Source organism: Pan troglodytes, chromosome 9 (assembly GCF_028858775.2).
Source record: "Pan troglodytes isolate AG18354 chromosome 9, NHGRI_mPanTro3-v2.0_pri, whole genome shotgun sequence".
Lineage (NCBI taxonomy): Eukaryota > Metazoa > Chordata > Mammalia > Primates > Hominidae > Pan > Pan troglodytes.
In genome coordinates this window covers 69,120,524-69,135,213 of record NC_072407.2, presented here as the reverse complement: position 1 = coordinate 69,135,213, position 14,690 = coordinate 69,120,524, and the positions used below count along the sequence as shown (strand labels likewise).

The 14,690-nt window shown below is 41.5% G+C and overlaps 1 protein-coding gene across 12 annotated transcripts in view; it reads right to left on the bottom strand.

The window, feature by feature from the left end:
* TOP6BL (TOP6B like initiator of meiotic double strand breaks) overlaps positions 1 to 14,690 on the bottom strand; it is a 98,652-nt gene that overhangs the window by 30,203 nt on the left and 53,759 nt on the right. For 9 of the 12 annotated variants that reach the window (XM_054661436.2, XM_054661431.2, XM_054661432.2 and 6 more), the window contains 3 exons: positions 12,449 to 12,504; positions 12,043 to 12,114; positions 8,955 to 9,149 (listed from right to left, as the gene is read on the bottom strand). In XM_054661436.2, coding sequence (XP_054517411.1) covers positions 8,955 to 9,149; positions 12,043 to 12,114; positions 12,449 to 12,504 — 323 coding nt within the window. The remainder of the gene's footprint in view (positions 1 to 8,954; positions 9,150 to 12,042; positions 12,115 to 12,448; positions 12,505 to 14,690) is intronic. The other 3 variants (XM_054661441.2, XM_054661433.2, XM_054661442.2) reach the window with 1 other exon arrangement.

Below are 14,690 nucleotides of genomic sequence, written 5' to 3'. Positions count from 1 at the left end.
AAGAGAATATCTTCTAGGAAGTATTTGAGTATACTTAGATTGAGAAGGAAACTTCCTCGGATTGTCTCCAAACCTATTATCTAAAACAAAGGAAGGCATGCCCCTGAAATGGTTTCTATCTCTGAACTTCCCATTCCCACTCTCACCCTATCTGTAACCCAGGGTTTCTTAACCTCTGCACTAGTGACACTTTGGGCCAGATAATTCTTCACTGCGGTGGGCAGTCCTGTGCACTATAGGATGTTTAGCAGAATCCCTGGCCTCTAGCCACCAAATGCCAGTAGCACCCTTCTTACATTACCCCCTCCATGACAATAAAAAACGTCTCCAGACATTGTCAAATGTCCTTTAAGGACAAAATTACCCCATTAAGAACCACTGCTTAACCTTTCTTGTCCCCTGAACCAAGGCCAGAGACCAGAATGTGTGCTTTCCTTTATCTTTCATTCGTTTTCATCCTCTTTCTTATGGGGTAAACACAAGGTATTGTGAAGATTAAAATTCCTACCCAGTGGGCACTGAGGCATTATGGAAAGGCTTTATACCCATAAATGAAGTCTCCCTCACAAATCTCAGAAGGCATTAACACATGAACTAAGGCTGACTCACTGTTTAGGGCAAGGGGATTTTTAAGATGCAAACTCAGGGCCAGGCGTGGTGGCTCACACCTGTAATCCCAGCACTTTGGGAGGCTGAGGTGGGCGGATCATGAGGTCAGGAGATTGAGACCATCCTGGCTAACACGGTGAAACCCCGTCTCTACTAAAAATACAAAAAATTAGCCGGGCATAGTGGTGGGCGCCTGTAGTCCCAGCTACTAGGGAGGCTGAGCCAGAAGAATGGCGTGAACCCGGGAGGCAGAGCTTACAGTGAGCCGAGATTGCGCCACTGCACTCCAGCCTGGGCGACAGAGCCAGACTCCGTCTCAAAAAAAAAAAAAAAAAGATGCAAACTCAGAATAAGAGGGGAGTGTTTGAGGAGCCAAGATGTGCAGTTGTCTTATAATTGGGTTGTTTAAATCATTTACTTGTAATATGAAGATAGCTATAGTGGGGTTTAAATCCATCATCTTATCTTTTTTCCATTTCTTGCTTGTATTCTTTGTTTCCTTTTTCCTCTTTTCTATTTTTGGATTAGAAATTGTTTTTTACATTTTAAAAAGTGTTTTCTCTCTCTCCCCACCCCCCTTTTTTAAGACACAAGGTCTCATTCTGTTGCTCAGACTGGAGTGCAATGATGTGATCATAGCTCACTGCAGCCTCAAATTCCTGTGCTCAAGTGAGCCTCTCTCTGCATCAGCCTCCAAGGTAGTTGGGACTACAGGTGAGAGCCACCATGCCTGCCAGGAATTTTTTATAACTCCATTTTATCTCCTTTTTAAGTTATTAGTTATAACTGTTGCATTAAACCAGGGATTGCCAGGCTTTATTAGTATACAACTTTAACTTATCACAGTCTACCTTCAAATGATATTATAACAATGCATATATAGTCTAAGAATCCAACAATATACTTCCACTTCTCTCCTCTTGGCCTTTGTGCTATTGTCACAGGTTTTATTTCCATAGATGTTATAAACCTTATACACTATATTTTTGCAGATCCATGATCAATGAACCCTAAGCATAAGAAATATGAAGAGTATAGGCTGGGCACAGTAGCTCATGCCTGTAGTCCCAGCACTTTGGGAGGCCAAGGCAGGCGGATCACTTGAGGTCAGGAGTTCGAGACCAGCCTGGCCAACATGGCGAAACCCTGTCTCTATTAAAAATACGAAAACTAGCTGGCCATGGTGGTGGGCACATGTAGTCCCAGCTACTCGGGAGGCTGAAATGGCAGAGATAGAAATCATTTCAGGGGCCTGATTGATTGAACTCAGGAGGCAGAGGTTGCAGTAAGCTGAGATCACACCACTGCACTCCAGCCTGGGCAACAGAGTGAGACTCCATCTCAAAAAAAAGAAATATGAAGAATATAGAAAATGATAGCAAGATATGTCACACACACACATGCAAAATTAGCCAGGTATGGTGGTGTACACCTGTAGTCCTAGTCACTCAGGAGGCTGAAGTGGGAAGGTCACACGAGCTTAGGAGTTCAAGGCTGCAGTGAGCTAAGATCAAGCCACTGCACTCCAGCCTGGGAAACAGCAAGACCCTGTCTCTACATAAATGAATAAAGCCTCAGTGAACTGCAGGATAACTTTAGGTGGCCTAATTCAGGAATGTGTAATTGGAGCCCTGAAGGGAGAGACTTCAAGACTTGTTTTTTAAAGATTTTTTTTTTTTTTCTGGTAAGGTACTTGTGAAAGGAAAATTAAAACTCAAGACCCCAAATCACTATGCCAAAAGGAAATAATTTAGCTGAAAGCTGAGTCATGCAAGAAGCTGTCTCTCCTTTTGTTCCTAAGCAGATAGCTACAGATAAAGGGTTAAATACCTCTACAGGTAGCTACTCTAATGTTCACCTTCTATTATATAAAGGGCCACTTTACTGAGCACAAGACAAATACATAATTGACTGTTCCCCTACTTGCTCCTTTTCTCTTGTAACATATGGATTCAATAATGTGATCATCCCCTCCCTCTTTCCCCTCCAGCCTGCGTTTCCCCTTTAAATACTGAAGACCTCAAAACCATCTTTAGAGAAAGGCACAGACCTGTCTCCCAGGAACATCCTTAACCTTGGCAAAATAAACTTCTAAACTGATTGAAACCTGTCTTGGATGCTTTTTGGTTTATATACTCAAGAAGGATATTTTGTGTTTTTAAAAGGACAAAAGTATTTTGTATCTACCCGCATAGCCACCACTTCCAGTGCTCTTCCTTTTTTGGGTAGATTCAGAATTCCATCTGGCAACATTTTTCTTCTACCTAAAAGATTTCTGTTAACATTTCTTATAATACAGGTCTTCTGGTGATAAATTCTTTCACCTTTTCTATGTCTGAAAAATTCTTCATTTTGCCTTTTTTCTCTCAGTACTTTATAAAGATGTTACCCCACTTTCTTCTAGCTAACACTGTTTCCAGTGAGAAATCTGCCATAATTATTTTGTTCCTCTATACATAATGTGTCTTATCTCCAGCTGCTTTTAAGATTTTTTTATTACTGGCTTCAAATACTTTGATTATGATGTGACTTGGTATAATTTTCTTCATATTTCTTACACTTAGGGTTCATTGATCATGAATCTGCAGGTTTATAGTTTTCATTAAATTTGGAAACTCGGGGGTGAGACCCTGTCTCTACAAAAAAATAAAAATAAAAAAAATTAGCCAGGCATGATGGTGCATGCTTGTAGTCCCAGCTACTCAGGAGAGGCTGAGGTAGGAGGACTGCTTACCCCAGAAGTTCGAGGTTGCAGTGAGCTATGATCGCACCACTGCACTTTAGCCTGGGCAACAGAGTGAGATCCCTTAAAAAAAAAATAGTTATTTCTCTGAATTTACACTCACATATCTTCTATCTGATGCTAAAAACTTTGGTTCCTAACATTGTTAACATAATTGTTTATCATAAGTATGCATACAATAATTCCAATATAAAATACCAATATTATTACTAACAATCATGCCACTGAATAAATTTTAAGAGGTCTTTGGACTTCCATTTCATCCTTAGAGTATATCCTGCTAAGAACGTATAGTCAAAACACCATGTTCTAAAGTCTGTTGAATTAATTCTTCTTGTTATGTGGATTATAATTTTAACATAATATACAGGTAAGTTTATTACCTTTTATGTTGAGGAATATTTGGATTGGATATGAAATTCTAGGTTGGTAATGATTTTATTTCAAGACATTAACACTATTAGTCTAACACCTTCTGTTGGTATGGGGAAGTCAACTGTTAATTTGTTTATCTTTTAAAGATGATTTGTCCTCCTGACTGATTTTAAGATTCTTCTGTTTTTCATCTCTTTAGGTGTAGAAATCTTTTTTATTTATACTGCTTGATTATTCTGTTCTTAAATCTGTCTCAGCCATCCTGGCTAACACGGTGAAACCCCGTCTCTACTAAAAATACAAAAAATTAGCCGGGCGTGGTGGCGGGTGCCTGTAGTCCCAGCTACTTGGGAGGCTGAGGCAGGAGAATGGCATGAACCCGGGAGGCGGAGCTTGCACTGAGCCAGATCGAGCCACTGCACTACAGCCTGGGCGACGGAGCGAGACTCCGTCACACACACACACACACACACACACACACACAAATCTGTCTCAGTTGTTTCAGCCATTAACTCTTTAAATATTGTTTCTGCCCTATTTTCTCTTCTCTCTTCTCTTTTTGGACATCAATTAAATATACATTAGACAGTTTTACTCTTTACTCTGTTAACCCCTCTCTTCTGTATTTTCCGTAACTTGTCTCTTTGCTTTATTTTTGCTAAGTTCTTGCTATCTTTAGCTTTTAGTTTACAAATTCACTTAAGTTGTACTTAATCTGCTGTTAAACCAGTGTACTGAATTTTATTCAACATTGGTTATTATATTTCTTGATTCTACAGTTTCTGTTTTGTTCTTGTTAAAAGTTATTTCATATTTTACAGTTTCAGTTTTCTAGTAAAATTTTCAAACTTTGCTTTCATTTTCATAAACATAGTAAGCATAATTTTTCTTTTTTTTTTTTTTGAAACTGGTCTCACGTCACCCAGGCTGAAGGGCAATGGCACGATCATGGCTCACTGCAGTCCTGACCTCCTGTGCTCAAGCAATCTTCCCACTTCAGCCTCCTGAGTAGGTGGGACCACAGGCATGCACCACACATGCGCAGGTAACTTGTATAGAGATGGGGGTCTCACTGTGTTTCCCAGGCTGATCTCGAACTTGCAGGCTCAAGCAATCCTCCTGCCTCAGCCTCCCAAAGTGCTGAGATTACAGGTGTGAACCACCACACCCAGCTAAGCATAACTTTTTAAAGTCAATATCTGATATCACCAGTATCTGGAGTCCCAGTGGGTGTTTCTGTGACTTTGTTTTTGCTAGCTCTTGTTCATATTATCTTGTCCTTTCTTACACCTGGTTATTTGTGACTGTGCATGTGTGTGTGCATATGCACCATGGGACACTGTATTTGACAAAGTGTTAAATAATTGGGAGCACAGGATGCAATTATTTTCCTCTAGAAATTTTTGTTTGCTTCTATAAAACATCTAGAACTAACAAATCTAAAATCATCCTAATCCAATTTCAAAGTTTAAGATTTTCTGGCCTGCCTAGATGACCAGAAAGCATATACAGTCCATGTGAAGAGTAATTTATTTCAGGTTCACCTTACTCCTTAAAATATAGCCTTCTAGTTATCCCTTGCCCAAGGCAAGAGGTATTTTTAGCAGCACTCCCAAGCTCAGCAGGTCCTGGATTCTTTGGCCTTCTTGTCCTGCACTGATTTGGAAGTATTAATACATCTTAGCCTCTCAACTGCTTGCTCTAATTGGCAAACTACTCCAGGGCAAAAGCATCCCCCAATGCTAGGCTCAGCTCTCTGTAATTCAAACCTCTCCTAAATCATGGCACAGAAACTCTTCCTCTTCATTAGCTCTTTGATGCTTTTATGATTTTTTTGTTTGTTTGTTTGTTTTTTGAGATGGAGTTTCACTCTTGTTGCCCAGGCTGGAGTGCAATGGTGCGATCTCGGCTCACCGCAACCACCGCCTCCCAGGTTCAAGAGATTCTCCTGCCTCAGCCTCCTGAGTAGCTGGGATTACAGGCATGCACAACCATGCCTGGTTAATTTTGTATTTTTAATAGAGACAGGGTTTCTCCATGTTGGTCAGGCTGGTCTCGAACTCCTGACCTCAGGTGATCCACCCACCTTGGCCTCCCAAAGTGCTGGGATTACAGGCGTGAGCCACCACACCCGGCCTGCTTTTATGATGTTTTAATATTTCATCTAGCCTTTGCCTTCATTGAGAAGGTTGGTCTAAATTATCAAGTTTGCCACTTTCAGAAAGTAAAATCTCAACAGAATTTTTATAGCTAGCTCTCTCTCTTTTTTAAAACATCACCTCCTCAGAGGCTTCACTGCCCATATTTAAAATAACATCTCCATCATTCTCTATTACTTTGTTCTATTTATCTCCACTGCACTTATCACTACCTAATATCTATCTGTTAAATTTTCCCCAAGAGGACAAAAAATTTGTCTGTCTTATCCCTTCTAGACGATGGAATGAGGAGGAAGAAGAAACTTATTTATTCTATACTGTTCTGTACTATCTAGATATAAAGAAAAAGCATGTTTTAAAATAGAAAATGTCCAAGCATAGTCTTCATCACTATCCTGCTCCCTCCTCCTCCCTAAAAGATACTATGGTATCTTTTGATATCTGATATGCAACATCAGATAGCTGACATCTATCATACCACGCCTCTTCTGTTCTCTCTTTTTTTTATTTTGAGACAGAGTCTTGCTCTGTCGCCCAGGCTGGAATGCAGTGCTCACTGCAACCTCTGCCTCCTGGGTTCAAGTAATTCTCCTGTCTCAGTCTCCCGAGTAGCTGGGACTACAGTCATGTGCCACCATGCCCAGCTAATTTTTGTATTTTTAATAGAGACAGGGTTTTGCCATGTTGGCCATGCTGGTCTCAAACTCCTGACCTCAAGTGCTCCGCCAGCTTCGGCCTCCCAAAGTGCTGGGATTACAGGCATGAGCCACCGTGTCCGGCCTGTTCTCATTGTTTATAATTTTCTATAACTTCATTTACTCCTATAGCTTCAATCATATGACAATAACAATTATTAATATTATTGAGTACTCATTATATGCTAGGAGCTTCACATGGATTATTATACTTAATTCTAAAACAAGCAAACAAACCCCAAAAGAACAGAAAACCAATTTTTGCAAGGGAAACTAAACCTATGAGATAAGTATCATCCTCATTTTAAAGCAGAGGAAGTAAAGGCTTAGGCTGGTTAAGTGAGTTGCCTACAGTCACACAGCTAATTAGTAGTGAATCCAACATTTACACTCCTGTGCCATGCTCTAAACACAGCACTACACGACTCTTACCTATGGAGGAAACTGAGACTCTAAAATTCTGTATCTCTAAATCTGACCATTTCCAAGTTCCAGACCAAATTCCTATATAGCTCCTTACTATGTTCAAAGGATGTCTTGAGGCACCATAAACTCAACATGTTTAATGTCAAACTCATCTTCTTTATCTCCTAAATCTGCTATTAATGTTTTTTTATCTTGCTGAAAGTATCATTATTCTGTCAGTTATTCATGGAAATATTTTTAAATAGCTTTATTGAGACACAATTCACATACCATACAATTCACTCATTTTAAATGTGTAATAAAATGGATTTTAGAATATTCAAAGAGTTGTGCAGTCACTACCACCATCAATTTTAGAACATTTTCATTACTCTGAAAAGAAGCCCCTCCAGGCCGAGCACAGTGGCTCATGCCTGTAATCCCAAAACTTTGGGAGGCCGAGTCTGGTGGATCGCTTGAGTCCAGGAGTTTGAGACCAGCCTGGGCAACATGGTGAAACTCTGTCTCTACCAAAAATGCAAAAATTAACTGGGCATGGTGGCATGCACCTGTGGTCTCTAGGAGGCTGAGGTGGGAGGATGGTTTGAGTCCGGGAAGCAGAGGTTGCAGTGAGGTGAGATTGTGTCACCGCACTCTGGCCTGGGCAACAGAGCCAGACCTTGTCTCCAAAAAAAAAAAAAGCCCCTCCATCAACTTTCTCTCTGTATTTGCCTATTCTAGACATAGAATAGACATCTGACATCAACCTTAGACGTTCCCTGCCCCTAATCTCTCCTTACCTTAATAATGAACTGGTTACCACATTTTGTTGATTAATTCAGGTGATAAGTCTGGCCTTTCCGTGCCTACCACACTTTAGATTCAAGCACTCATTATTATTGTTATTTTATTTTTATTTTTTCTGAGGCAGAGTCTTGCTCTGTCACCGAGGCTGGAGTGCAGTGTCGTGTTCTTGGCTCACTGCAGCCTCCACCTCCCAGGTTCAAGTGATTCTCCTGCCTCAGCCTCCCAAGTAGATGGGACTATAGGCGTACACCACCACGCCTGGCTTTAATTTATTTATTTTTTTGAGACGGAATCTCACTCTGTTGCCCACGCTGGAGTGCAGTGGCTGCAATCTCGGCTCACTGCAACCTTTGCCTCCCAGGTTCAAGTGATTATCCTGCCTCAGCCTCCTGAGTAGCTGGGATTACAGGCGCCTGCCACCATGCCCAGCTAATTTTTGTATTTACTAAGATGGGGTTTCACCATGTTGGCCAGGCTGGTCTCCAAGTCCTGACCTTGTGATCCATCCGCCTCAGCCTCCCAAAGTGCTGGGATTACAGGTGTGAGCCACCACGCCCGGCCTAATTTTTGTATTTTTAGTAGACAGGGTTTCACCATATTGGCCAGGCTGGTCTCAAACCCCTGACTTCAAGTGATCCGCCCACCTCGGCCTGCCAAAGTGCTGGGATTACAGGTGTAAGCCACTGCACCCAGCCGTCAAGCACTCATTATTTTTAATCCAGTTCACTTACTTATTTACTTAGTATTACTAACTTCTGTCTCCCATCCGTACTCTATAATGCTGCTAAAGACTTCTCCCAAAACATTCAATGGTTTCTTACTATACAGAGAATAAAATTCACAATCCTTAGTATGGCACTCAAGATCTACCATATTCAACTCCAGACTACTTTTCTAGTCCCATCTCTTCCTCATGCACCATTCATTTCATGCTTCAGTCATATTGGATTGTATGAAAAACGCATGGCATGTGTCACATTTTACAGTTTTCAGTTCCCTGGCAAAATTTTCAAGCTTGGCTTTCACATTAGATTATATGTTTTTATACAAATCATACATATTTGTAGATGCAGAATTCACATACTAAAGGCTTTCCTAAAACTGGGATATAAAAACCCATTTCAAAGATAATTGGATGGAACTTTTCATCAAAAGGATATGGAAACTGAAGAAATCCTGTTAAGCTGGTTGGAAGAAACCTTTGGGCTAGGGCACAGTGCAGCTGCTGGAGTCAGTATCAGTTCTCCCAACAAGTCCATGCCAGCCACGTCTTCAGGGATGAAAAGCATTACTGGATGTCCTAGCACAGGGTGAATTCTGCTGCAGTGTGATTCAATTGTACCAAAATTCGGTCTACTGTCAGAAAACAGACAAGTCAAATTTAACATTTTTTCCTCTTAAGAAATTATTTAAAAGAGCATTCAAAATTATTTTTGTAACCTCTAGCATATGTACAACCATACAACCTGCCATATCAGTTTTGTTGGAATAAATAACTTATGTCTCACTCAGGGAATCACAGCAATGGAAGTAGTAGAAAAACTGGCATTTCAGAGATATCATTGCTCCTGCTTTTGCTGCCACTAACGGATGCTTCTTAGTTTCTCTTTTTAAAAAAACATTTTAGACCAGGCATTGTGGCTCACGCCTGTAATCCCAGCACTTTGGGAGGCTGAGGTGGGTGGATCACTTGAGGTCAGGAGTTCAAGACCAACCTGGCCAACATGGTGAAACTCCATCTCTACTAAAGATACAATAGCTGTGCATGATGATGCACGCCTGTAATCCCAGCTATTCAGGAGGCTGAGGCAGGAGAATCGCTTGAACCTGGGAAGCGGAGGTTGCAGTGAGCTGATATTGCGCCACTGCACTCCAGCCTGAGCGACAGAGCGAGACTTTGTCTCGAAAAATAATTACTATTATTTTATTTTATTAGAGATGGGGTCTCACTATGTTTATTAGGCTGGTCTCAAACTCCTGGCCTCAAGCAATCTTTCTGCCTTGGCCTCCCAAAGTGCTGGGACTACAGGTGTGAGATATCATGACCAGCCTGTTTCTTATTCTCAAGTATATTTCCTCCACTAAAATTAATCTTTCGTTCTGAGCAAATTTCCAAATTCATTCAAAGGTCAGCATTGTGTGAGGGGGCCCATGAATCACAAATGGCCTAAAACTGGCCCCATGATACTTATAAGTCTGCTCTCACGCATGCTACACCTTCCGCTGAAGAGGTCTGAGGTTGCTGTTTGATAGTAACAACGAGAAAAAATCAGGCCATCTTTCTCTCCTAGAAAGAATCTAGTAAAATTTTGTTACTTTCCAATAGCTCTTTTCTAAACAGAGAGAAAATAGTCAACCTGAGAAAGCTGATTAAGAATGAATGAATTAATTAATAGAGAGGAAATATTAATGAACCTTTCCCTTTGTCCCTAATCAGGTCATCCAAGGAAACACATCTACAAAAATTGGCTCAAAGGCTTAAACTTGTGTCAGTACAACTATGATGATGAGCTGCTACCTATAAGGATTGTTTATTATTAGAGGATCACTAAAGAAAGATATGGGGTGGGGAAATTATTACCTGCATATTAAATGACAAAAATATTCTCATCTGAGGTGTAATTTTGGGTGAGAATAAGAAAACAGACTAAGAACCACAGGCAGTCTCTTTAAGCCTTAAGAGACTTTGACTACTAGTGTTGCCTCTGGGCACATAAATAGAGGCAGAAACTAATGAATAAAGACTAAATTAGGGCTGGACACATTGGCTCACATCTGTAATCCCAGCTCTTTGAAAGGCCGAGGCAGGAGGATTGCTTGAGTCCAGGAGTTTGACACCAGCCTAGGCAACACCCTCATCTCTACAAAAAAAAATTTTTTTTTAATTAGCAGTATATGGGCTGGGCACAGTGGCTCATGCCTGTAATCTCAGCACTTTGGGAGACCGAGGCAGGAGGATCACGAGGTCAGGAGATTGAGACCATCCTGGCCAACATGGTGAAACCCCATTTCTACTAAAAATACAAAAAAATTAGCTGGGCGTGGTGGCATGCGCCTATAGTCCCAGCTACTCAGGAGGCTGAGGCAGGAGAATCGCTTGAACCAGGGAGGTGGAGGTTGCAGTGAGGTGAGATCTGCACTCCAGCCTGGGCGAAAGAGCGAGACTCCGTCTCAAAAAAAAAAAAAAAAATTAGCAGCGTATGGTAGCATATTTCTGTGGTCCTAGCTACTAGCTACTCGGGAGGCTGAGGTGGGAAAATGACTTGAGCCCAGGAGATCAAGGCGGCAGTGAGCTATGATGGCATCTGGGTTGAACAGACTGAGACCCTGTCTCAAAAAAAGAAAAAATAAATTAATTGGACTTAAGCATATGTTAGGTCTTTTCTTGATATAATTCATTTTCACTTTGGATTCTGTGGTAGTTAAATGGCACAGGAAGGCAAGACAGAAGGGCTCTGTGTGTTCCATATTGTTTACCACCTCCTCCATGGATTTTTTACATTTTTTATTTTTTTTATTTTTTTGAGACAGAGTCTTGCTCTGTCGCTGGAGTGCAGTGGCGTGATCTCGGCTCACTGCAACCTCCACCTCCCGGGTTCAAGTGATTCTCATGCTTTGGCCTCCCAAGTAGCTGGGATTACAGGCATGTGCTACCATGCCCAGTAATTTTTGTATTTTTAGCAGAGACGGGGTTTTGCCATATTGGCCAGGCTGGTCTCAAACTCTTAACCTCAAGTGATCCATCCACTTCAGCCTCCCAAAGTGCTGGGATTACAGGCATGAGCCACTGCGCCTGGCCAGATTTACTTTCTTGGAGTCTGAAGAAGATGGAGATGGGCAGAGAGATGATTTCCAAACCTATGCAAAATGCTGATGCACAAAAAATAATGTACACTGAATTCCTTTGTATTCATACTATCTCTCTAGCCAAGAATTCAAGTAAAGTTTTAAATTCATAGTCTTCTCTTCTCATGCCTAAATGGGATTGGAACTAGCAGGGTCTGTGTAAAATAAGGCCTGAAGAGAAGAAGGCACATGTCTTCAGGTCATTTAGAATAGATTCAAATACATAAATAACTTAAAATAGCAGTTTTCAACATAGAAAAAGTTTTACTTCTGCTTTTCTTATAGAGAAGCTGACACCTGGCACTTACAAATGACAAGTGAGACAATTTCCAATTTCTACCCACATTCGTACTCGAGAGGAGAGTAAAACATGCAGAGGGACAACAAGGCTTTACGCCTTCACCTCACATAATGCTGGGAGTCGACCACAAGAGCAATTCCATTCCCAAGGTTCAAAGTGGGTTCATTCTCCACCCTGCAAAGCAAAGCAAAGCTAAGCCATCTCTCAAAGATTCTAAAATCAATCTCTGTTTGACATAAATTTTGGCCCATGACCACTACCACCCCAGCGATTACTAGAATTCAGTAACTAATTAACCAAGGGGAAAATGGCAATCTTTAAGTTTACCCCCTCTAGAGACAGGGATGAATCTACTAAAATAATAAAATGTGGGGGTGTCAGAAAATTAGTTTCAAGGTGACTTTGGGTCAAGATATCAAACTGTGAACCTTTTGGAAATAGGACAATAATAGCTGAGAAAAATTGCAGAGCCATAGCATCATCTTAAGCCATAGACCTAAGAACTTACCCAAAGATCTCTGTGGAGAGGATTCCATTTACCTTTACACTAAAATGAAATCTGACCTGCAAAACAATAAATTAAGTGTGAGATTTAACATGAGCCAAGATACAGATTAAAAACTTCCATATCTAATCCCTAAAGGAAAAGAATAAGCTTAAAAATTTTTAAATTAACATTACTTTTAATTGATAAACTATAACTGTATACATTCATAGGGTACAATGTGGTGTTTTGATATATGTATACAATGTGGAATGATTAAATCAAGTAGATTAACATCTATCACATAACTTACTAGCATTTTTTGTGGTAAGACATTTGAAATTTACTCTCAGCTATTTTGAAATATATAATACATTATTATTGACTATAGTCACCCCCCTGTGAAATAAGATTCTAAAAACTTATTCCTCCTGTCTAACTGAAACTTTGTACACTTTAACTAACAACTCCCTATTTCCTTCCTTAACCCACTCCCAGCCTCTGGCAACCACCATTCTATTCTCTGCTATGAGTTTGACTTTTTCAGATTCCACATATAAGTGAAATCATACAGTATTTGTCTTTCTGTTGATTAAGAAAATGTGGTATATACACAATGGAATACAGTTAGTTTTTTTTGTGTTTTTTTTTTTTTTTTTGAGACAGGGTCTTTCTCTGTTGCCCAGCCTGGAGTGCAGTGGTGTGATCTTGGTCTCCCAGGCTCAAGTGATCCTCCCACGCCAGCCTCCTGAGTAGTTGGGACCACAGGCATGTGCCACTACACCCAGCTACTTTTTGCATTTTTTTGTAGAGACAGGGTTTCACCATATTGCCCAGGCTGGTCTTGAACTCCCAAGGTCAAGTGATCCTCCTGCCTCAGCCTCCCAAAGTGCTAGGATTATAGGAATGAGCCATCATACCCAGCCTAGTCAGCCTTTAAAAAGAAGGAAATCCTGTCATTTGTGACACGGATGAACCTAGAGGAACAAGACTTTTTTTTTTTTTTGAGACAGAGTTTCAGTCTGTCGCTCAGGCTGGAGTGCAGAGTGCAATGGCGCAATCTCGGCTCACTGCAACCTCCGCCTCCTGGGTTCAAGCAATTCTCCTGCCTCAGCCTCCCGAGTAGCTGGGACTACAGGCACGCGCCACTGTGCCCAGCTAATATTTGTATTTTTAGTAGAGATGGGGTTTCGCCATGTTGGCCAGGCTGGTCTTGAACTCCTGACCACCCAAGTGAGTGATCCACCCACCTCGGCTTCCCAAAGTTTTACTTCTGCTGGGATTACAGGCATGAGCCACCGTGCTCAGCCAGGAAAAAGACATTCTTTTTTTTTTTTGAAATGGAGTCTCACTCTGTCTCCTAGCCTGGAGTGCAGTGGCAAAATCTCAGCTCACCGCAACCTCCACCTCCCAGGTTCAATCAGTTCTCCTGCCTCAGGCTCCTGAGTAGCTGGGACTACAGGCACGCGCCACCATGCCCAGCTAATATTTGTTTTTTTTTTTTTTTTTTTTTTGGAGACAGAGTCTTGCTCTGTCACCCATGCTGGAGTGCAATGGCACAATCTCGGCTCACTGCAACCTCCACTTCCCAGGTTCAAGTGATTCTCCTGCCTCAGCCTCCTGAGTAGCTGGGATTACAGGCGTGCGCCACCATGCCCGGCTAATTTTTGTATTTTTAGTAGAGACGGGGTTTCGCCATGTTGGCCAGGCTGGTCTTGAACTCCTGACCTCAGGTGATCTGCCCACCTCGGCCTCCCAAAGTGCCGGGATTACAGGCGTGAGCCACTGTGCCCAGCCAATATTTGTATTTTTAGTAGAGACAAGGTTTCACTATGTTGGCCAGGATGGTCTCAATCTCCTGACCTTGTGATCCACCCACCTCGGCCTCCCAAAGTGCTAGGATACAAGCGTGAGCCACCACGCCTGGCCGAAAAATACATTCTTTATCACTTGTATTTTCCCTAAACATACTTAATGCTTGCCTGTGTTTAAATTCTAAATCTTAAATATATTGAGCCCTATATCACAGCTCCAGGTTGTCACAAATTATCAGAAATCATCCCTGCCTCTTTGCCATTCTCTCAACCCCTATCCCTTAACTTTTTTTTTTTTTTTTTTTTGAGACAGAGTCACTTTGTCACCTAAGCTGGAGTGCAATGGTGTAAACACGGTTCACTGCAGCCTCAACCTCCTGGGTTCAAGCGATTCTCCTGCCTCAGCCCCTCAAGTAGATGGGACCACAGGTGCATGGAACCACACCCGACTA